The 26,145-nt window shown below is 35.3% G+C and overlaps 1 protein-coding gene across 2 annotated transcripts in view; it reads right to left on the reverse strand.

Annotated features, from left to right (window-relative positions):
• The window catches only part of Acbd6 (acyl-CoA binding domain containing 6), a 177,168-nt gene that overhangs the window by 131,530 nt on the left and 19,493 nt on the right, over positions 1-26,145 (reverse strand). For both annotated transcript variants that reach the window (XM_013521346.1, XM_005374985.2), the window contains exon 3: positions 21,564-21,660. In XM_013521346.1, coding sequence (XP_013376800.1) covers positions 21,564-21,660 — 97 coding nt within the window. The remainder of the gene's footprint in view (positions 1-21,563; positions 21,661-26,145) is intronic.

Genomic DNA, 26,145 nt, shown 5'->3' on the forward strand with positions numbered 1-26,145 from the left:
GTATATGAATTTCCTCATTTATTAAATAACTTGACTGATGATTACTGTCTCCTAACTGGGAATAAATGGCAAGCTAAACAGACACATTTTCTTAATCTCATGGTGTTTAAAATCTGCACAACATAAGTAGATAAATACTACATAAAGGAAAAATATGAACTACATAGTTTTAAAGTAAAATATATTCTTTTTCTTTCAAATCCTTCAGAGTAATATTCTCATATATTATTTCCATCCTTTACTATGAATCAGCTCTGGCTCACAATATGTAGTCACAGATTTACCCAGAAGAAAATCCTGACCTAGTAATGTAGTGCCATGTATACAGCGGACACTCAATATCTACTGTGAGAATTCAATAATCATTAACCACTAATGAAAAGTCACAAGTGACTAATAGAAAACAAAAGACTACTTCTTTCTAGATAAATAATGCACTCCTTGATGAGTCTAAGTCATCAACCAATAACCAAAATTAGAAACTTGGCTACTGATGGCTAGGAATTCATCCTGAGGAAGCAATTAGATGAATGAGCAAAAATATAAGCAGAAAGATGTTTACTGCAGCATTACCTATATGGGGGTGGAAAGAACAGCTAACACCCAAACATAATAATATTAGCTAAATACATCTATCTACACAAGCGAATATTATGCAGCCATTAGAAATCACATATATTGTTATTGAAAATGACCGATACTTGCAAAGTAAAGCAGAGTTTTAAAAACATCTGAGTAATATGATCCCTTTAAGTAAAAAGAAAGTAAAATTTTACTATTTGTGTGTGTGAATGTAAATTTCAAAAACTAAAAATTTTAGCACTAGTTTAAGAAAATTCTTATTTTCATCTTAAAACTCTTAAAGTTTCCATAAAAAGCATATTGGTGGGTGGGTGGAGGGTCTAGAGATGTACCTCAGGGCATGCTTAGCAAGTATGTGCTTAGCATGTACAAGGCCCTGGATTCAGTCCTGAGCACACACACACATACCACACACATACACACAAAAGCCTTTCAGAATCAGAAAACATAGAAGCTATTTCCACTTGGGAAAAAAGAAATCTCTCCCACCTACCAAATACGATACAATACAATAACAATAAAACTTTACTATCTATATGCTAAAGATGTAAGCACCTTTATAATCAGATAATACACAGGCTTAGATAACTAGGTTCTAAAGATTATATTACATGAAAGCAGTGTAGTCAGAAACTCAGGCTCTTAAGCACAATTGTAGTAATTTTCTAACCATCATTGTTAAATCTATATGATCCAGGTGTGGTTTTGTTTCTGCTTTTCTTAAACGTTTTCTAGTCCTTGATTTTCTATGATTACATCTATCTCAGAGTTGCTGTGATCAGTAAATAATATACATAATGAATTTAAAATAATGCCCTAGGTTATAGTAAACCCACATATGTGTAAGTATATTTGCACACATATACACATACAATTACAATTTAGACATAATCCTCAAAAAGTAATATTAATGAACTAAGCACTGTAGCATGTTTTCTATTCCTAAATATATTTGTTCTCTATTTGATTATGTCAGTGCTTATACCACTTAATAAGTAGCAAATCCCCTTCTGTTGTTTTATCAGATGTTCAAAGTGAAAAAACTAACTTATAGACATATATGAGTAAGATGTATAAAGCTCTCTTTCCTTACTTCTTCCCCAGCCTACAGCATTTTTTTCAGTATTGAACCTGTGCTCTTATTTATTTGGGGGCTTAATTTCTCGAGTAATATCAAACTAAATATATTGACCTGAAATTGGCTTATTTCAATATATCATACACTATTTTCCATATCATTTGTTTTATTGGTGGTAGTATTCCATTGCATATTAGTATTTAACTATTTCCCTATTGATTGTTTCTAAGTTTTAGTAATGCTTACAATGCTGCAGTATACATTCATGTAGATAAATCTTCTAGACTTTGCAGGGATTTCTTTTTAGAATAGAGTCTCAGAAGTGAGACTGTTAGCTTCTCAGTCTAGCCCCCTAAAAAACAGAACCTGAGACAAAGCTTACAAACTAAGAATTTTGGGGAAGTGAAATCCCAAGATATGAAAAATGAGAAGTAAATAGAAAAGAAGCAAATAAATGATAGTATTATTAACAGAGCTTGCTCCATTGATGTAGGTCTCATAGGACACTTTCAAGTCAGGGTACAGACCACTCTATCTTGAAACTAGCAAGAAACGAAGAAAGGAAAAATGTGAAAAGTAATCACCTACCAAGTCTTTTCTGTCTCCTGGTTCTCCCTAAAGTTTGCTGTCTCAACTTTTGGACTTGCTACCTAATCCCTCTAAAACAGTCCCTGAGGCTGGATCTTCAGCCATAACTTCTCTGATCTCCTGGCCCCAGAAGTAGCAGGAGTCAAAGTCTCCACAAGTCTGCTCACATAGAAGGTCCTAGTAAAGCTGCTCTTACACCAAAGATGGCTAAGTGGGCAGGTGGCTTAGAGGTAAAAACCATATCAATGCAATAAAACCAATTTACACTCCACAAAAGATGCACGACTGCCTGCCAACAGCCTTCTCACTCAATCTTTCATAAGAGAAGTAGTATGCACTGTTTCATCATATTTCTTAAGTATTAATGAGGTTGATGATATTTTCCTGTTTACTGATATTTCTTTTTTTTTTCCAGGGATGTCTTATTCTTATAAACTTCAGGTATAATTTCTCACTCTTCCATCACAACATCTACAATTAAACTACAAGATTCTGCTACTCTCAGGTCTACTTTATTTCCTTAAATTACTGCAGACTATCCATAAATCAAATATTTAAGGCTTTGGCTGGCATAAATATAACAGCATAAAACCTTTGATGGTTATACTGTCCCTAGATATAACACTAAAGTGACAAAGCAAAAACATGACAACTGCATTATCCCTAGTTTCCATAATCAGTCTTACAGGGTCAGGGAAACTTTGGCATACAGGAAAAATTTGCACTTCTATCCAATTTTCCATATGTCCTCAAACTCCGGCCAGAATCCTTCACTATCAAACAGTTATGACACCTGCTTGCCATCACCTGTATAAGTAAACAAGCTGTACTGTAAGTGTCCAACCTAAATTTATTTTATCACTATAGCATTTTGAACATAAGAAACCATCTTTATTCTTTTTTTTTTTTTTTTTTTTGGTACCAGGAATCAAACTCACAACCTTGCGCTTGCCAGGCAAGCGCTGTGCCTCTGAGCTATATCCCTGGTCCCCAACCATCTTTAATATAGAAACCTTTTCCATACAAGGACAGGCTCTGAGAAACCTAGACTCAAATTTGTAATAACATCTTCTCCTTTTCCTCTTATGCTCTTTTTTCTCTCAAAAACTACCTCCATTTTTTTAGATTAGATTTCTGTATTATACCCTCTGCACAATCTCTCACCCACTGCACAGTCTCTCACAACACTCTCCCTCTTTTCATCATTAATATGCTTTAAAAACACAAAATTCAACATGGTAGCTTTGACTATAAAGCCATAGAGCTACTAGTATTTTTGGTTTTAATACAGAATTGTTCTAATACATGGAAGTTTTATTCCAAGTGCACTGTGGAATAAACAAAATTGCACATTACCAACAAAAGGAATACTCAATGTACCTAAAAAATATAGTATTCTGATAGTGTGTTTTAAATCTGAGCCTGTAAATACTTTTTTAAAAATGTATTATCAATTTGGTTAATAAAACCTACTTCATGCAGCTGATAGATCCTATATAGAGAAAAACTCTATTTTCCAACCCTAAATCAAAGGACAATGACTTAGGTTTAACTAACCCTAACCCTATAAGAATCAAAGTTTGCTACAAAGCAGCCACATGAAGGAAATGTCATTAACTTTTGACACTGAATAATTTCTCTACAAAATCAACCTAATCATTTATTCAAAACACTGTACTGTGTGCCAAGTTATCACTCACTACTATCTCCAGCAACACTAACATTCCATTCCATTTATTTTTTGGTAACATAATAATAATATTCTTGCCTCTATTAAGTATTATTTGACATAATAATAATATTTTATATTTTCAGTGCACTCTACAGTTTACAAATTGTTTTCTACATATCTAATTTCAATGAGTTATAATTGTTCTTCACAACTTTAAAACATGACAATACACCACTAACCTCCAAAACCAAAACGTATCAAATTTTGTAAATAACATCTTAACAATAAAGACTAATAGAAATGTAAAGAAGTTAATCTATCGTTCTTACCTTTCTCTAAAACAAATCCATATTAGCACATTAGTTGGTTCATTTTCTCAATTTAAGATTTTAAAACTGCACACTAAATTTCCCTATATTTTATTTCAATCAATTGCCTAAGCTGAGACTACAATGTCATAAATAAAGCACCCAATCATAAATTTCTCAATAGACATAAAATCAAAGACACTCAACATCTACAAACTTAAGGTGAAAAGACAAAAAACTCAAAAGAACAACAAAGTCTCACAATCCAAATGATGAAATGAAGTTAATACATGCAACCCTAGCTGATCCGTTGACTAGTCTATTCTGAGCAGAGGTAGACTTTAGTCTCTACATTGATATTAAGATTATAACCATGTACCAAGATCATCTTGGTCCAGTCTTTTTATTTTATGTTTTCTTATAAATTATGGAGTTGTGAGGAAAACGTCAATCATCTTTCAGATGCTTGACTGTAAAGGTACTACTGAGAATAGCAATGATATGAGTCATTCAAATATAGACTCAACATGAAACGAGGGCAATCTGTAAAACAACACACACTTAAGCTAGGGTATGTTATAACATTTCAAATATCTAGATCTCAAGCTTCGCACGATTCTATATTTGCACAGTAACTCCATTATACAGAATTTTTTAAAAGCCCAGAAAAAAGCAATACTGTTTACTATTTTCATACAAAAAGTGCTATGTCCTTATCTTCTAGGCGTGACTAAGTCATTTTGCTTGTGCTTATTACAGAGTATTTTTAAAAGAATATATAAAATTAAATGGAATTTGACTTTTGACATGATTAAAATGGCATTTAAAACCACATGTTACCATATGAAGATGGGTAAAAATGCTTAACTGAGCTATTTTTTTGTGAGGCTAAATCCATTTCTTTCTTTCCCCTCTTTTTTCCCATGTCTTAAAAGTGTTATTTGAATAGAAGTATAGTTTAAATTTTCTAAAATTTCAGACTTCTTGAATTAACCTATGAATGTAACTTAAACAGAAATTTGCAACTTAAGAATTTATTGCTCTGTTCATTTTATAATTGATAATTTCCTTGCTCCTAAATGATAAAAGTAATTAAAGCTCATCTGTCAACTTGGAAGAAAATAATTGACATTGTTCTTTTTCAACAAGCACAAGGTAAAGAATAAAAAGACTACAGATTTAAGTTAAGCACAAAAATGATTAAACAGCTGGGCATGGTGGTGTACATCTGTAATCGCAGGACTTGGGAGGTTGAGGTAGGAGGACTACTGTGAGCTCAAGGCCAGCCTGAACTACACAGTGAGACTTCTTCTAAAAAAAGAAAAAAAAAAAAAAAGGTCAAAAAACAAATGTGAATAATTATAACAAATTATTCAAGATACATGTTTTCTTTCTCAGAAGTTTGTGGCAATGTATATTCTCAAAAACCTCTCTCATACAGAGTCAAATATATTTATAAACAGAAAAATGTTTATAGCCCTCATTACTAAAGTGTGTGTTTAATATGTTATTGGGCTCCAACATACCTTTGCTTTACCTATCTTGGTCAATCCCTCCACAGTAACAAATTCTTCAGTTAAACAATATTCTATAGAGTCATTTGGGTACCAAGTCTGTTAATTCTTCCAGTACTTCATTACTGAAAGTTTATCTATATACTTACTTAGGTGATTCCTGAAAGGACAAACACACACACAAAAAACCTAGACTATGGAAAAGTGGTACATATCTTACTGACAGACAAGAATTGAGTATCAGAAGACAAAAACTTCATCACTTAGGACAGACTCAGCTGAAGTGTCCTACCAGGTATCCCTAGAACCTGGATGACAAAGCCAGAGGAGATTCACTGTTGATTTAAGGAGAAACCTCTCAATAGTGTCTACATGTCTGTTTTTGTGCCAGTACCATGTTGCTTTTGTTGCTACAGCTTTGTAGTATAACTTGATATCTGCTATTGTGGTATTTCCAGCTTTGCTCTTCTTCTTTAGGACTGCTCTAGCTATTTTAGGTCTTTTCTAATTCCATGTGATTTTTAAGATTTTTTTTTTCTACATCTGTGAAGAACACTGTTGGGGTTTTAATAGGTATTACATTAAGTCTATAGATTGCTTTTGATAATATAATCACATTAGTAACATTAATTCTGTTAATCCAAGAACAAGGATGTCTTTCCATTTTCTTATGTCCAATTTCAGTTCTGTAATTTTTGTTATAGAGATCTTTCACCTTGTGGTTAGATTATATGCCAATGGAATAGAAGAAAATAGCCAGAGAAGCAACCCCATGTACCTACAGCTACCTGATTTTTGACAAAGGGGTCAAAAATATACTTGGAGAAAAGACAGTCTCTTTAACAAATGGTGCTGGGAAGCTAGATAACCACCTGTAGAAGACTGAAACTAGATCCCTCTTACCCTGTACTAAAATAAAGTGGATAAAAACACAAACTCTCAAACTTCTGAAAGATAACATAGAGGAAACTCTTAGAAACACAGGCACAAAGAATTCCTGAATAGAACACCAAAAACACAGAAAATAAAATCAAGAATCAATGAGTGAGACTGTATCAAATTTAAAAGCTTCTGCACAGTGAAAGAAACAATCAACAGTGAAAAACGCAACCTATAAGAATGGGAGTTTTTATGTTTTAATGGTACTGTGCATTGAATCCAGGGTCTTTTCACTGAGCTACTTCCCCCGTCCATTTTTTATTTTATTTTTTTATTTTAAGACAGGGTCTTGCCAAGTAACTAAATTGCCCAAGGTAGGTTAAAACTCAAAATCATCCTGCCTCAAACTCTTCTAGTATGCTGAGATTACAGGTGTGTACCACTCCTGGTTCAGAATGGGAGAAAATTTTGCTAATTATTCTTCTAATAGCGGTCTAACTAATGTCAAGAACATACAAAACACTTAAAAACAAATATTCTAATCAAAAAATGGGAAAATGAACTGAACAGACACTCTAGCTACTAACTACATTGAAAAAATGTTCATTAGGGAAATGTAAATATAAATAACAGATTTCATCTTACACCAGTCAGAATGGCTATCATCAAGAACACAAATAAACAAATGCTGATGAGTATGGGAGTGGGCCCTCTTTGTCGGTAGGAACATAAACTAGCACACCCACTATGAAAATCAGTATAGTGATTTCTCAAAAAACAGAAATACCATTTGATATAGCTATATCTCTCTGGGGTATATATATATTACTGAAAGAACTGAAACCATACTATAGTGATACATGCATATTCTTGTTTATAGCAGTGTAATTTACAATAGCTAAACTTTGGAAACAGATGTCAGTTAAAAAATGAACAGATAAAAAAAATGTGATACATATATATATAAAACATATGTGTACATTATATATATATGAATATTATTCAGCCATAAAGAAAAATGTCATCTGCAGGAAAACAGAACTTGCTAAGTGAATAGATAGAATTTATTTCATGCTAAGTGAAATAAGCCAGACTCAAAGTAAAATATCACATGGTTTCTCTTACATGAGAAATCCAAAATATAAATAGAGTAAAATAAAGAAGAGATGATAAGAAAGGAGGCAAACATTCTGGAGATGGGTAAAGGCATCAGTAGAAGGGGGAAGTTTTTGCAGGGGTTGAAAGAGACTGAAAATGATCAAGATATGTTATTATAAACATGCACCAACTGCCCAAACTGAACATCATTATTCTGTACTATAAACATACACTAATTAAAAAAGAAGAAAATAAAGAGAAACTTCCCAATTTACATTTCTATGGAAGACATTGCAAACACAAAGATAGAGTATGTTGGGGCAGGGATGCACATGCATGCATGTTACCAGTAGCTGTAAAAAGAAAAACAAAAAATCACAAAATCTCCTAATTCATAGGCCAATGACAAAGTAACCTAATTGACTGATTTCATGATTTTACACTGACCCACAAATATACTAAAAACTGAGTAAGTTGGTACCTTTAGTTTACTGAGAAAAATCTCATTCCAAAATACGTTAATTCTTTAAAAATTTCAGAAGATGACACATAATTAACTATTATTATTATGAGATTTCAACAGGATTACAGCTTTAGTTTATGCTAGGTAACACAGTCTGAAAAGGTTCAATAAATCTTAACTGAATTGTTTTTGCAAAGGATGAATTAAAACAGTCACTCTCAATGTTCCAACACAAATCAGTATCAAAACAAAAAACTACAGTGTACTTGGAAGTAAAGAAATTTAATGGACTACTACAGTAATAAACAAGAATATAAAATAATTCAACAAAATAAAACATATGCAAGAAAAATGCTCCAGGGACTACAAAAATACATAGAAAGAACACAGAGATTAAAATGGTGGGGCTGGGGATGTAGCTCAGCAGTGTAGCGCCTGCCTGTCAAGTGCAAGTCCCTGAGTTCCATTCCCAGTACCCAAAAAAGAAAATATTAAAAAAAAAAAAAAAGCCCCCTTAAAGTAGTAAAAAATGATTCAATTGTCTATTGTACAAATATTAGGCATTTTAAGCATTGCATCTCTCAATATATAAAATTTTTGCACAAGAACCAAATTTGACAAGAGGGCACAGGAAGGAAAATCAACCTGAAAATGTATTCTTCTAGGTTTGTTTTTTTTTTTTTAATTTTTTGGTACCAGGAAAGGAACTCACAACCTCACGCTTACCAGGCAGGTGCTGTATCCCTGGCCCCCTTTCTAGGTTTTTATAATGCAAAAGTTTAATTGTTGAAAACATTAAGAATTTTAAAAACTTTTACAAGAGATATTTAAATTCTTAAATTATTTTTTTAAAAATGTTTAACAGACGAAAGTATTTGGAATGCAATGTTGATAACATATATAGACACAACTTTACTTTTTTTAGGCTTTAGTAAACCTTATTTCATGTAACGCCACCAAATTCCCTTTGCTATAGCTATTAATACTTAATGCTACACGACAGCAGGTGGTGTGAGATTACATGCTGTTTTGGTTACTTTTCTCTTGTTCCTGGGACAAAATACCCAATGCCCAAAATTAAGAAAGGAAAGGTTTATTTAGCTCACAGTTTGTGAAGGTTTCAGTCCATACTCGACTGGCTCCAAGGTAGAGTGGCACATGGCAGAGGGCAACAGTTTGTGGTGGCACAAAACAGAAAAAGCAGCAAGAGCAAAAAGGGAGGAGTAGTACAGAGCAAGCTTCTTTCCCTCCCTTATCCTGTGTGCAGGCTACCCACCCTAGTGTGGATGTAGCACTCACACCCATAATTCCAGCACTGGACTGTGAATCAATCATAAACCCTAGAAGTGTGTCCCATGACTCCATGAGGCTTTGGGGGGACATCTAGACACAAACCATAACAGACGCATTCACATATGCAAACATACACACTCACACACAAATTAACAAACCACTACCACCATAAAAATAGGAGTTCCAGATTCACCTGATTATAGTATTTCTTAAAACCTCTTGCATTTATTAAAAAGTAATGTGAACATCAAAATCTGTTTATGTGTGTATATACTTATATACACATACACCCATGATCATTTTTATACATCATACTAAATTTACACTAAAATTATGAAATTCATTCCATGTTGAGATTTCTTCTCAGTGTAAATCTAAATGTGAAAGTAATACTTGAAAGACTACAAATTTATTGTGGTTTTTTTTTTGTTAGGTTTGGTTTGGTTTTTTTGTGACGGGGTCTCGCTATGTGGGTCTGGCCTTCAACTCACTATGTACCCTGGGATGGCCTCGAGCTCACAACAATTCTCCTGCCTCAGCCTTCTGAGTGCTGGGATTACAGGCATGTGCCACTACATCGCACTATAAATTCTTACTGAAAATATTATAGAGGCTTCGGCTTCAGAAGAAAGAATAATCGGCCTACTTTCCTATTTTTTTTGTTGTTGTTTCTTTTGGCCAGGGGCTCACTGTGTAATGCAGGCTGGTCTTGGGCCCATTTATGTAGCCCAGGCTGGCCTTGAACTCACTATGTAGCCTAGACCGGACTTGAATTCACACCGATTCTCCAGCCTCAGCTCCCCGAGTGCTGGGATTACAAGTGTGCACTACCACACCTGGCTATACCACATATTTTTAAAATAAACTGGTAATGAAAAATTGTCTTTCTTGACTGGATTTCAAATGCAAATCATCAGACTTTTAGTATCTACATTTAAAGTGACCCAGCATTATAACTACTATATAGTGAAAAGACACTATGATAAAAACCTAATTACACATTAAACAGCAGGTAGAACACATCTCATTTTAAAAGGAAACTTTATCTTTCCTAAATTTATTTCAGTTTGAGATGGGGTAGTGGGGATTAAAACTAGGCCCTTTGAACTAAGATACACCTCCAGCCGTTTTTTAGCTTTTACTTTGAAACAGGGTCTCACTAAGTCACCAAGTTGCCAAGGCTGGGCGAGAACTTGAAATTCTCCTGCTGTAGCCACCTACAGTGCTGGGATTAGAAGTGTACATGCTTGACTTTTATTTCACTTCTACACAAATCAAAATTATAGATGATTAAGAGCTTCACTAATTTAATTCCAAATACATTAAAAGTTCAATCTAAGGAGAACTAAGAAAACCAGAAGGTGACATTTATTACGTCCAGGCAGGTGTTTATGATGGCTACAGGAAATATCAAAATAATAACTAGCATATGCTAAAATCAGAACCTTGTGTCAGTGCTACCTAATCTCACCAATATCAGTGAAAATACCAGAAGTATATCCTAAGTTAACACTGTATGAGATCTCTGATGCAAAACTATGGTGCAATTTAAAGATGGAATATGGGGCCAGCAATATAGCTCAGCGGCACAGCCCATGCCTGTTGGATTCCCGGTAGAAAAAAATAAAAAAGATGGAATATGAAGTCTAAAAGCATTTTTGAGTTTTAAGTTATACCTACAAGTACAAGTTTTAAGTTATACCATTAAATTATTTTTTAACAAAGAATGAAGCTGTCACTCAAACATTTATGCACACACACACATATACAGGCTATACAATATACTTCTTTTCCTCAACTGGCAAATATGATAAGAAAAAAATTAAAAGTATAGTTGACAAATAACAGCAGCAAACAAAAACTCAAGGCAAGTAAAGGCATCAAAGACTGCAAAAATATCCAATGAATATAATAGAATAATATTTATTTGCTAGTTGACTCTGAGGTTAACCAAAAAATTACACAATTTTAACCAAAAAATGGGGACTACTGGATTAAACAGCCAAACAGTCTTAAGAATGCTACAATTCCTAAGTAATCTCTTAAAAAGTCAATAGGGTAGACTGTTATGTTTTTAATCATACACCATTCTTTTCTATCTTAGAAATTACCTGTATACAGAAGATAAAATTTGACCCAAAATATCAATTTCTGTTCCTAATAACAAAGCCATTATAATGAAGTTGCTATTAGAACAAATGGTTTTTAGTAGAGAAAATAAACACTGTATAATTTATAAAATGCAGTTCTAACTCCTAATTAATATAACCATATTTTTATTAAAATAAATCAGAAATAGTTAACCAAAATAATCAAAACAGGAATTATTCCTAGATTACTTCTTTTGCCTATGGCTTTAACAGCATAATTCAACTGGTCTACTTTAATCTACAATTGTTTTACACACCTATATGTAAAATGCTTATATATATACATCCTATTCTATTGCACAAATAAGAAAATCCAAAGAGTACTTTTGCAAATGAAAAATCTGCATTATATAGGATACCAGTTTTCACCAAATTTCCTTTTTTTTTGGCACCAGAAATAGACCTCAGGACCTTGTGCTTGCCAGGCAGGTGCTGTGCTGCTGATCAAATTTTCTAATAAATTTAGATTACCAAGTGAAATTTATGTCGCTTAATTTTTTAAACTTACATAATTACATGGGAAAATAAAATCTTTTTTCATTTTTAGTTCTCATCTATTAACCCAAGGGTATAACATATTTGGATGTACAGATAATAAGATGTTCTTTCTTAAAATTACTACCTTAATTTTTCATTAAAATGTTAAATTCTGATTTATTAAGTGCAGCTTAACAGTTTAATTTCTAACCTTAATTTTACCATGTCTTTAAGGGAAACAAATACACAAAATAAGCAATGCAAGTATTTATAGACTATTTATTTCCAGACAAATCACAGTAACTTTAACCTATGAAACACTGCCCTCTATAGGACATTGTTTCAAATGACACTGAATTAAACGACAATGACAATTCAATTTATTCAAACCATAGTATAAAGCAGCCAATGAATTTTGTATTTTCCTGCCTTGTTCCTGAAGCAAAATCCTCTCTTTCTCTCTTTTTTGTTTATAAGTAGATGTGTCTAGTACATGTTTACATTCTTTGTGGGAAGTTCGTACATGTACATATCAATCTTAATTCCTTTTTTCATCCCCTTTCCCTTCCATCTGATCACCCTCCACCCATCCCATGGTCCCCTTTCCTTTCCTTTTGCTGCATGTTTGCAATATACATTGTTTACATTCCTTACATGGAGTTGGTTCATCTATGTAACACTTCCCACTTCCCTTTTTTCACCCCTTACCCTTTCCCCCACTTCATCTCTTGATGCCTTTCCTCTCCAAGAATGATCTCCCTATTTCCCATTATCTATCTTTCATTTTGCTCTTTACTTTAACTCTGGGTTTTTCATATAAAAAGAAATGTAAAAAGATTTATTGAAAAGGTAAGAAGGAAAATAGATTTATTGAAAAAGAGAGTAAGAAGGAAATTAGAATAATCTAACAAGTACTTATTAGATACCTTCTATGGCATGGCCCTGTGCTAAATCCCATAGTTGGCTTGGTTGGAAGACAAAACCAAATCTTATATAGTATTTGGTTTGGAAGAGTCCATAGCAGTGATGGTGAACCTGTTAGAGCTTTCGATACAAACAGCCCACTGCAATATGTGTGCCATATGTTCACCACCACTAGCATATAGGTTGGATATAGTACTACTAAGTATAATAGTTAAATGAAGTTCTTTCTGAGATGAAAATTTTAATATGTGAGAAAACATAGCTTAAATCATGAGTCTCCGTTATAAGATAGCTAGAGAAAAGGAAACCCAGTTTAACATACCTGATGGCCAACAAGAAAAAAAATCACAGAAGGTAAACTTTGGCAAAAAAATAAACATATTTGCCTAATTTTTAAAAGTATAAATTCCAAAAATTATTATCTTTATAGGTAACTATATATTAGATTATAGATCTTTCTAAATGACTTTATATAAATGACTCCAGCTCTAAATGACTTTTTATAGGTAAGACAAAATATGCTGCAAAAATCAGGTGAAGAGTAGCAAGTTGTGCAAAAAGTAGCTGACTACTGGACAACTATGAAATCACTTATGGCTACCAGAAAAAAATAGTAAAGAGTGCCAGTTCTCCCATTTATGCTATTTAACTTCCCAAGTGATACACAAATATAATACCATGGATGCCAGTAGATCATTAGACTAATGAAGTAAACAGAAATATGGTTACTAATAAGATTATGAATAAACATAAAAGATTTCAAGACCTATGGGGACAAGGAAAAAGAAGAAAACAGATAGCAAAAACTAAGGTAAATAGTACTACTGAAACACACTAAGTCCTGGGAACTCCTATGACTAAAGCCATCTTATTTAAATGAACATGGCTCCCTCTGGTGGCCATACAGGTTTTACTCGGTGTGAGTAGGAAAAGAAACTGAACGCAAAGAATAAAATAAAAGTGGAGGAACTGCCTCGGTTAACTTTCATCTACATATCAAAAATATAAATATCAATTTATAGAGAAAACTTTCTTAAAAGAAAGAATTTAGCTGTGCATAGTGGCAATAATCGCAGCTACTCGGGAGACTGAGGCAGGAGGTTCACACAAATTCAAGGCCAGCAAGACCCTGTCACAAAGTAAAATTTAAAAAGAGATAGCGATGTAGCTCAGTGGTCGAGTGCTTGCCTAGCATGTATGAGGCCCTGGGTTCAATCCCCTGCACTAGAAAAAAACACAAAGGAAAAGAAAAGAAAGAAAGTAAGAAAGAAAGACAAAGTTCTAAAGAATAGGACTAAATAGATAAATGTGTAGAGCAAGGGACTTTTCAAAATTTGTGTATTTTTCTACATTGTTTAAAATTTTATTTCCATATGCCTATATTGATTTCAATAGAATATTATTGGACAATGTGGAGGAACACCTATACCTTTTCACAAGTTTACCACCAGAGTATATTCCCATTCATTCAGAGTAAAAGCCACAATACTTACAATGGACTATACCAGGTACCCAAACTCACCTTTTCTATTTCTCTGTTCACATTCCAGTATGTACGGCTCTGGCAGTGTCTAGAGCATATCAGGTATGATCCTGCCTTACAAATGCATATTGGCTGTTCTCTCTAAGGAAGTCTATGGAATGCTCTTCCCCCAAGTATGGTTCACATTTTTACTTCAAATTTAATTCTCAATGTCATCTTTTCAGTGAGCTTTCCTTGATCATTATATTTCAAAATTGTAACCTCACCCATTGTATGCACTATTCTCTCCTGCTTTTTCTCCATAGTATTATCATCTTCTAACACATATTTCTTAATATCCTCTAATATTTACTTGTTTGTCTTAACACTTATCATTGCCAGACCATAAGCTACCTAAGAGCAGGGGCTGTTCTGCTGTGTTACCAACTGCTATATTCCAGATTCTAGAGCTGTAATTTATACATAGTATACATATAATCATAAAGTTAGTGTGTAGAACAAATGTCTGATGAAATCAATAATATCTCACCAGCTATTAGCAGTAAGAGGGAACACATTCTATTTTATGGAATAAAGTGATGCTCGATTTAAGAATCCAAACTAAAGCCAAGTAAGGAGCTTCATGCTCCCCACTCACCGCAGGGTCTGCTTCTTGGTCACCTGCACTGGGTGGGGCAGGCCCACCATTTTGGCCTGGAGACCTCGGGTAGATAGTTTGGACATGTAAGGGAGAGAAGGAAGCTGCTCGCCTGCTGTCCTCCATTTTTGCTCTTCTTGTTTTGCTGTTTTTCTGCTGCCAGGAGAGGTGCCAACCTGCCTTGGAGCCAGCCAAGTATGGACTGAAACTTCCACAAACTGTGAGCTAAATAAACCTTCCTTTCCTTAATTCTGGGTGTCACGTATTTTGTCTCAGTAAAGAGAGAAAAGTAACCAAGACAACACAGAACTTCCAAATGGATACAGATTATACCGTCGTGTGCTACATAATGACACCCTAGGAAACGATGGACCATGTGCAGGACTGTGGTCACTGCAGCCAGGGTTCTCTGGTTCACTATGGTCCCTCCGTTTCACCACTGCTTTCCTCTTGCTTCCAGATATCCTGGGGTCTGATTGCGCACTGTACTACCGTATTACCACTGTACTACTATCGCACTGCACAGTAAGCACACAGCAGCACCACTGACAATGCCCAGCAGATAGGACAGCTACTTCTACAATTTGTTTGCACCTGTTCATAATGCCAGGTCCTCTGGTATCTGTGAAAGTTTGCAACTCAAATGTTTGCAACCTAGGGGCTCTCTGTACTTGGAACATTAGCCAGAGCAGTCAGGCAAGAGAAAGAAATAAAGGGGAAAAGAAGAAGTCAAATTATCATTCTATGCAAATGACATGATCCTTTACATAGAAGACCCAAAAGTTTCCACCAAAAGACTCCTAGAATTAATAACCAAATTAAGTAATGCAGCATGATACAAAAATCAACACACAAAATTCAATAGTATTCCTGTACACCAAAGAAATCCACTGAGAAAGAAATTAGGAAAATAATATCATTCACAATAGAATCGTGAAAAATCAAATACAAGGAAATGAAATACCTGTACAATGAAAACTACAGTACTCTGAAAAAGGAAATCAAAGTGAACATCAGAAAATGAAAGGTCAGGTGTGGTGGTGCATACCTGTAATCCCAGCACTTGGGAAGCTGAGGCAGGAGGATGGCTGTAGAGCGTAGTCTACAAAGTGAGTTCAAGGCCAGCCTGAACTACATAGTGAAACTCTATCTCAAAAAAAAAGCAAAAACAAAAAACACGAAGAAAATGGAAAGACATTCCCTGTTCCAGGATAGGCAGAATAAATGTTGTCAAAGTGACCATACTTCCAAAACAGTTACACAGATTTAATGCAATCCCAATCAAAATACCAACAACATTCCTGAGAAACACGGAATTTGAGAAAACAATCCTAAAATTCATATGGAACTGGAAGAGACTCAATAGCAAAAGCAGTCTTGGGCAACAAGAGCAAAGCAAGAAGCATCACACAGATTTCAAGTTATATTACAAAGCTACAGTGATAAAAATAGCATGGTATTGCCGCAAAAACAGACATGTGGATCAATGGCACAGAATAGAGGATGCAGAAACACATTCGGCCATCTGATCTTTGCCAAAAGAGTCAAGAATATATGTTAGAGGAAGGATTGATTCTAGTAAATAGTGATGGAAAACTGGCTATCCATATGCAAAAGACTGAATCTAGACCCATATCTTATACCCTGTACCAAACTAAAATCAAAATGAATCAAAGATCTAAATATTAAAACAGAAACACTTAACTTGCTGGTAGATAAAATAGAAAAAACTCTTAAAGTCACGGACAGGCAAGTTTCTAAACAGAATGCCGGCTGCACAAGAAATAACATCAAGACTTTAAAAATGAGATTGTATCAAATGAAAAAGTTTCTACATAGTAAAGGAAACAGCCAACAGAATGAAGAGCCTACCTAAAGAATGGGAAAAAATTTTGGCAGCTATACCTCAGACAGAAGACTAACTTATAGAATATATAAATAACTCAAAAACACAGAACCCCCAAAATAAAGACCCAATCAAAAACTCAGCAACTGAAATGTATGGATATTTCCTAGAAAAAGAAGTACAAATGACCAATAAATACATGAGAAAAAATGTTCAATATCTCTGGCCATTAGAGAAATTCAAATTAAAACAACACTGAGATTCCATCTTACTCCAGAAAGAATTGCTATCATCAAGAAATCTGTTAACAATGAATGCTGGCAAGACTGCAAGAGAAAGGGAACCCTTCCATATTGTTAGTAGGAATGTAAACTAATATAGCCACTATGGAAATCAGTATGGGCATTGCCCAAAAAACTGAAAATAGAAATTTCATTCCACCCAGCTATTCTCTTTCTAAATATCTTCCGAAAAAGTTAAAGATATCGTATTACAGTGATACATGCATATCCATGTTTATAGCAGCACAATTCATAACAGTTAAATCTTAGAAGCAGTCTATATGTCCATCCACAGACAAATAGATAAAGAAATTGTGCTAATTACACACAATAGTGTACTACTCTGTTATGAAGAAGGATAAATTCAAATCATCTGTAGGAAAATAGATGCACCTTTAGATGATAATGTTAAGTGAAACAAATCAGACACCCAAGCTTAAATATTACATGGTTTCTCTTATATGAGAAATCCACAGTATAAAGAGCAAAATAAAAGACAGGTAATGGAAAGTAGGGAGATAGATCTTTCTCAAAGCGGAAGGGGAGCAAAAGAGACAGGGAGAGGGAGGGAAAAAGGAGAAGTGACACTAAAAAAATTAAGATGTGCTATGTACATATGCCAGCTCCCCACAATGAATGTAATCATTATGTACTGCAAACATCTACCAATAAAAACTTAATCAAAGAGCAAAATAAAAGATAGATAATAGGAAATAGGGAGATAGATCTTTTGCAAATGGGAAGGTGGTCGAGAGATGGAGGGAGGTGGAAGAGAGGAAAGGAGAACAGGAAAAAAAACCAAACACTAGCAGCCCTGGAATAGTTTCTCAGACTTTCTCTCTTTCTTTCCCTTCCCTTATCCCCTTCTCTCTTTCTCTCCCTCTCTCTCTCTCTCTCTCTCTTCTGAGATGGCAAAAATTTCTTTCTCATTCTTTTCCCCCTTAGCTATAGGTAAGGCAAACATCTGACCTTCCAGTTTTTGAAAATAAATGAATGAATGAATGAATGAATGAATGAATGAATGAGGGGGAAAGGAAAGCCTTTACTTATAGCTGAGTGCTAAATAATAAATGTAGAAACAGAATGGAGTTACAAAATCAATAATGTAAGTTAAAACTACTAGGTGATATCTAATTAGGAAAAGGATATTTACACAGTCTCAAAGTATCTTCTCACAAATTAGTTATCAATTCTGAAGAAAAAACATAAATTTTTAAGTAGAGAAACTTGGCAGATACCACCACTAACCAAGTGATCAAAGTTAAGATTACTAATACTGGGGCAGATAGATATCATGTACTTCTTGGTATGATGTACTGAGAACACAATTCTGTGGTATTCCTCCTAAAAATGCATACTCTAAATTTAATTATAAGGCAGTAAAGAGTAAACCCAAAATGAGGGCTCCTTCCCAAAGCAAATGGCCTATATCAGTAGCGGGGAACCCACAGCATTCGTGCTGCTGGGGGCTGTGTGTAGTGTTAAAAGCTCTAAAACGTTCACCATCACTGGCCTATATTCTTAAAAAATATCACAGGCAAGAAATAAAAAGACCTGAGTGTGAGGGCACATGACTGTAATCACAGCACTTGGGAGATGGAGGCAGAAGAATTGCTGTGAGTTCAAACCCAGCCTGGTCTACACAGTGAGTTCAAGACCAGCCTGAACTGCATAGTGGGACCTATCTCAAAAGAAAGAAAGAGAGAGAGAGAGAGAGGGAGAGAGAGAGAGAGAGAGAGAGAGAGGGAAAGAAAGAAAGAAAGGAAGGAAGAAAGGAAAGGAAAGAAAGAAAGTCTGAGAAACTATTCCAGAATAAAAGAGACTTAAGAGACACAACAACTAACTAAAAGCAAAGGAGGAGGGAACAAGGAGTCAAACGGAACAGCTCATGAGTATATAAACTAAAAATTAAAATTTATAAAAAACATAAAATTCCTCTTTACAAGTACATTCCAACGTTAAAATATTTTTAGACTATTGTGTTAAAGAATGTCTCACATAATGTAATATGTTAAATATTAAAGTTTTACATTTATTATTATTTAATGTATTCAGCAATTCATTAATGAACTGAAAGTCCTTTGGTTCTGCGTGGTTTAGAATGTGTATATTCAACAGATAAGATATAGATTTTAGATTTTTTTCTGATTTGTGGTTTTTTGAGACAGGTTCTTGCTATGTAGTGCAGGCTGGCCTTGAACTCACTATGTAGCCCTGGGTGGCCTTGAACTTTCAGCAGTCCTCCTGCCTCCCAAGTGCTGTGATTACAAGCGTGCATCATCATGCCCGGCTGAGATTTAGACAGTTTTAAAAAGCATCCTTAACATCTATTTGAATTTCCACATGAAAAAAATACCTAACTACATGAAATCTCCAAGCATTTACAGAGTCATAGTTAATAGACTCTTACTGAGTAATTAAGATACTGAAGGTAAGAAATCTGTCATTTACCAGAATTTACCTGCTGAAATACCTTTATAGGCAAGCATCAGAAACAGCCAACTATAAATCAACAGGGAAGAACTGAGACCACACTGATGAGACCTGAAAACTACCCTACCTAAAGGCACTTACATTTAAGTTTTATTTCATTTAAAAAAAAATATTGTGCTCCATTTGTTCAGCCTCAGTTTAGCTAAAAGGACATCTGCTTTGATCTTTGAATTTCAGGTATGAGGCCCTTATGACTTTTATGATATACACTTATATGAATACATGGTATTTTATAACAGATAATAAAATGAAAATTTTCTGAAAATGAATTATTATGGTTTAGATCTGGTGTATCCCCCAAAACCTCACGCGTTTGGAAGGAGACTATACTTGTTAGTGGTTCGGGACCTGGTTAGAGGACGGTCACTGGGGTCATGACCTGGAAAGGTTTATCTCCCTCCCTGGATCCTCCCTTCATGCTCTCTGCTTCTTAGCCACCACCAGATGAGCAACCTCCCTCTGCACCTTCTGTCATGATTTGAGCCTGCCATCCATGGACTGAAACTTCTGAAACTGTGAGCCAAAATAAGCCTCTGCTGTAAGCTGTGGGTGCCAGGTCTTCTGTGCCAATGATGGAAAAGCGACTAAGACAGGAATGCTCACGCACATCAAAAACACGAGTTATCTCAGTGACTTCCAAAAGGCAGTCACGCAACTAAAGATATCTTAGGTTAACTATCTCTCCCTTTTTGTACTCTTAAGATATACTTTAACATATCATAATACATCTTTTAAGGCTCCTAACAACCATGAGATTTTAAAATTTCACGACTGACGAAACAAAATTTCTAGGGCCAGCCCTGGTGATACAAATCTGTAATCATAGCTGCTTAGGAGGTTGAAGAAGGAAGACTGCAAGTTCAGGACTAGTCTGGGCAGATTAGTAAGATTCTGTCTCACAATAAATATAAAAGTCTGGGAAGACAGAAAATATTGGGTACAATCCCTAGTACTGCCAAAAGAAAAAAGAAAAAAAAAGTAAAAATATCTTTATAACTACGTATCCATGAAATAATTTAATTATTACTAAAACACTGAAAATTATTGAATCCACTACTAAGAAATTTGGTCTACATACCTTGATTGAAAACAATTAATTTGCATTTGCATTCATTACAAAGCAACCTCTATGCTCTATAATACCTATCAGGCAAGTTTTTTTTTTTTTGCGGTATCCGGGGGATTAAACTCATGACCTTGTGCTTGCCAAGCAAGCACTTATGTCACTGAGCTATATCCCCACCTCCAGGGCAAGTTTTTAAAATACTTTTAAATAGCAGACTATATTGAGGTGAAGAATATTCAGTGCCTCAAAAGTAATCTCTTATTCCACTAGGTTCTCTAGCATTTACATTATTATGTTAGACCATTAAACATATTTTATGCTTTATCTTCTCTATTATACTTTAAACTACGTGACAGAAATAATGTCACCTTCATCTTTACTCTTATTAATAAGCATTTTGAGCCTATTCACAAGGCACTCGGAAAAAAAAAATCCTTGAGAAATTTTCCTTTTCCCAAGATAACAATGATCTCAAGATAAACTCTTTCAAATTCTGAAATGAATTAAACACTCACACGATTGAAAATATTATATAGAGAGATTCTAACAGTCTCAATATCTGATTATGCTAATGTTTAACCAATAGTATGCTCAGATAAACATTGCAGTAACTTTATAGTCTTCTGAGGAAGTAAAATTTAAAGCATGTTACTTAAGCCAAAGTTCAGAATTAAGCATTTGAGAAAAAGGTAAGTTTTTGGAAAGTATTATGTACAATCATTAAATCTTACCTGAGGATTCCAACCTGGGTCTAATTTTTTAACTACTGCGATATATTCTTGCATTGCTTGGGTGGGGCTTGAGTCACCAAGTGCTTTCCAGGCTTCCCTACAGTACAGAATATTCAAAATGGCCTGTCATTAACTATGTAAATAACATATTTCTTTTTATTATTAAAAATTATATATACATTTCAAGGGTTGGGGACATAGAAATAATAAGCTATGGAGATAGGAAGAGCCCTGTTTGCATTTACACTGACCTATAACTTTATAAGCTTCTCACTCCACCTAAGATGCCCTTTGGGAAATTTTCTTTTGTAATTGCCCCCTCCTGCAGAATTTTTGCAGAATTTTAATAGCAGATATGCTGCATATCTATGAATATTGGAAGATCACAGCCCCTGTAACCTAAGACTTTAACCAATCCCCTAACCCTAGGTTTCACCCCTAATGACAATATATGTATGGTCTACAGAACACTACAAGTAGTTCCCATGTTATAAGTTAACTGTGTTTATGGCATTTTGGAGTATGGAAACTGATCATCACACAAGAAACAATATCTCCTGAAGGAAAATGTATCAAATTTCTTACTACAGAGACTAGAAATACACCTTCCACTTCTGTTCTTATTTTATCTATAAACCACAGGGTGTGAACAAATTATAAATGTTTAAATGAAATGTATTACAGTAAAAGATATATTGGCATTATTCCCCCTCAAAATATTTCCTGTTATTTCGAACAGACTTACTTGATCATTCTTGCTACTTTCTGAAGCAATTCTGGAAGTCCTCTTTAGTGTCTCTACAAGAGGCGATAAAAATATGGTAAATGCTGCTGCCAAGTGCCAGCCAACGGGAAGGCGGCTTCTAAAAACGTCATAGTATATCCTTATCTGCCTTCCAGCTCGTCCCCAAATTCAAAACGATCACGAAGGGAAAAACTTTTGAATAGATTTAGGACATCAAGGCAGCCATGACAGAGCAAAGAACTTATGATAAAGGACTTCCACAACTGCTTCAGAGAGTAGCAAGAAGGAGGGGATGTGTGTTCAAAGTAAGGGGGAGGACTCTGAGGAGAATTAATGTCAATGTGTTTTTTATGCAACAAATTCTTTTTAAAATTTAAACATTCATTGTGCTTTTCCATCAGACTCAAAATAACCGATCTCGAGGCCTCAGTTAGGGACTTCAGAAATGAGGGGTACTAAGGGTAAAATTAAAAATACAAATGAGTAAAAAGGTAGGTACCAGGCATAGTGGTGTACAACTGTAATCCCAGCACTTGGAAGGCTGAGGCAGGAGAATCACTGAGAGGCTGGGGCCAGCCTGGGCTACATCATGAGTTCAAGGCCAACCTGAACTACATAGCAAGACCCTGTCTCAAAAAAAAAAAGGTAGGAATTTCCAAACATACAAAAGGTATAATCAAGAAATATGGTGACTGTTTAAATTTTTTTAAAATTGCATTACAGTAAAAGACACACTGCCATTAACTTCCCTCAAAAAACTCCCCGTCCCTTTGAACACATTTATCTCATTCTTACCACTTTCTGATGCAGTTCTGGAAGTTCTCTTTTGTGAGTGTCTTTAGTTGTGTTATGGCTGCCTCAATGTCCTGAATTCATTTAAAACTTCACTTCTGTGGTCATTTTGACTGTGAAAGAGCCAAAAGTTGCATGGTGCTAGACTCAATGAATAAAGTGGATTAGGACACAAAAACTAAGCTTGCCTTTCCATTGGATGACACTTGGCGGCAGCATTTACCATATTTTTCATCATGCCATGTAGACAAATAAAGACTTCAGAGTGCTTCAGAAACCAGCAAAAAGGATGAGACAAATGTGTTTGAAGCAAGGGGAATATTGTGAAGGGAATTAATGGAAATGTGTCTTTTACTATAATCAATATTTAAATTTAAACATTCACTATATATTTTGGTCACTCCTTGTACCAAGTATAACATTTTAGTCCTAAGACCCCTTTTGAGTCGTTTCCTCTCTTACCTCCCTCCTTCCCTTCCTTCCCCTTTTTCCTTCCTTCCCTCTTTCTATTCTTCCTTTGCAGAATGCCAAGAGAAGTCTCCATCTTGGTTTTCCCCTGCCAATTCTTTCTACTGCCAAAGTTTCTTTGTTTCCCTGATCCACTAAAACAGAACACAGCCCCGTAATTTTTTCATATCTTCCTGTTCCTATGATGAATATAACATATTTCTGAGATTTTCTAGATTAATTTTTACTGAATCTCTTGACAGCTACTTGTATGCATTGTGACACCTCTGCCCCTATATATGTGACCTTATGTCAAACTCAAAGGCAATTTATAATCAATACTACAACATGAGACCAAATAGTTCATATTTCCTGATTGTCCCAACAATGTTCTGTATGGCTTTCTTCTTCCAGACTGGGAGCCAGGAAAGATTCACACAGCACTGAGCTTCATGTATCTTCAGCCCTTTTATTTTCCACAACATTGCCCTTTTTTAAGAGTGAAAAACAGGGGCTGGGGATTTAGCTCAGAGGCAAAAGCGCCTGCCTTGTAAGCGCAAGGTCGTGAGTTCAGTTCCCGGTACCGGAGAAAAACCCAAAAAAAAAAAAAAAAAAAAGTGAAAAACAATTATTTTAAAAAATATCCTTCAATTTAGATTTGTTTATTTTCTTTCACCTATATAGTGTTTATGCCAAAAAATAATCATGATTATAATCAGGTTAAATATTTTGGTGAGAGCAATATACAGAGGATGGCGATGCAGCCCAGTGGTAAAATACTTGTCTGGCAGATGTGAGGCCCTGAGTTTGATCCCCCGGGTGGGCAGGGGAATAGAAAGAGAGGTGACAAAGCCTCTACAATGTATCACATAATGTGTCCATTTGTCCCATCAGTAAGACTGGTGAGTTGGTAATGGTAGTACCTGCCAGTTAAAGTAACTGTGGGTTATGTTGCGTGAATATTGTTCTCTAATAGTTTTTTACATAATGTTTTCATAGTGATGATTCCTGCCCAAATTATTATTAGGGTAGCTATAAAACCTAAACATTTTTTAAATTGCTAAAAGCAAGAAACAGCCAAAGCACAGGAAGAAAATAATGGTATATACCCTAGTTTTTCCTTTCTAGCTCTTTCCCTGGTCTCTGCTTCCCGTCTGCCATGAACGGAGTAGCTTTCCCTTGCCATGCACTTCTAACGTAATGCTTCTGCTTTGAAGCCAGCCAACCATGGACTAAAACCTCTACAACTGTGAGCCAAAATAAACATTTTCTTCTTTAAATTTTGTATGTAAGGTATTTTGTCACGATGATGAAATGTTGACTAAAACAGGTACCTTGTAATTGTATGCAATTTCTCTTTTTTCACTTATTATCAGGGGCAAAAAAAATAAATCCTTATTATAGCTTATATCTAAATGTTCCCCAAGAACTTTATGTGTTCATAAGTGGGGTTTGTGGAAGGTAAATGGATGAAGGTGATACAGATGACTTGCTGTCGGGAGTTGGGGTCTGGTTGGAAGAGATGGGTCATTGGGGTCATGACCTGGAAGGGCCTATCTCCCTTCCTGGCTCTTCCCTTCTCTCTTATGTTTCCTGGCAGCCAGGATGTGAGCAGCTTTCCTCCCTCACCCCTTCCCCCAGCACTTCCATCATGCCACTTGCTATGGCTTCTATCTGTATGTCCCCCAAAACTTCCAGCAGTCATAGGTGGAACTTTTCAGAGGTGGCTGAATCTAGAGTATATGATGCTGGGATAAAGGGTATGTGACTACAAAATTAGTCCACTGACAGGGTCTCACTATGTATTTCAGGCTGGCCTTGAGCTCACTTTGCAGCCCAGGCTGGTCTCAAACTTGCAACGATCCTCCTGCCTCAGCCTCCCGAGTGCTGGGATTACAGGCATGTGCCACCATGCCCAGCTAGTCCACTGATTGGTTTGGCATAGTGCTGGGGGTGATAATGGGAAGCCCTTAGGGTAAATGCTACTCACCCTAAGGGCTAATATCCCGGTAGAATATAAGGGGCATAAAGAGGACTGTTGTTTGCTTCTTTGCAGCCTTGCTGCCCTCTAGCTGCCATGAACTGTTTCTCCTCTGCAATGACTCTCTAACAGGCCACCTGGCCTTGGAGCCAGCCAATTATGGACTGAAACCTTGATAAACTGTGAGCTGAAACAAACTTTTCCTTCTTTAACTTTGCGTGTTGGCTATTTTGTCTCAGCAGTGAGAAAAGTAACTAAGATACCACTTCTACCTGTAGCCAGGAGACCATGCAAGGACTAAAACTTCTAAAAATGAGCCAAAATAACCCTCTCCTCAAGTTCTGGGTGTTGGGTATTTTATCCCACTGATGAAGCAAGGGATTAAGAGAGACCTGAGAAATGATATGAGGGAACCTCGGAATTGTAAAATTTTAAGAATTTATAATTTGCCTATAATCCTCTTCATGTATTCAGAGAAGTGGAGTGAGTCAGTATCTTATTCCTGGATGTCTTTCTTCCATCTTCCCAAGAAATTATTATAAGCTTTTTCCCTGTGTGGATGAAGCAAGGGACAAAGACTGTTGAGAAACAAGGAGATATTTGGTTGACCAGTATTG

Source organism: Chinchilla lanigera, unplaced genomic scaffold (genome assembly GCF_000276665.1).
Source record: "Chinchilla lanigera isolate Chin_1 unplaced genomic scaffold, ChiLan1.0 scaffold00005, whole genome shotgun sequence".
Lineage (NCBI taxonomy): Eukaryota > Metazoa > Chordata > Mammalia > Rodentia > Chinchillidae > Chinchilla > Chinchilla lanigera.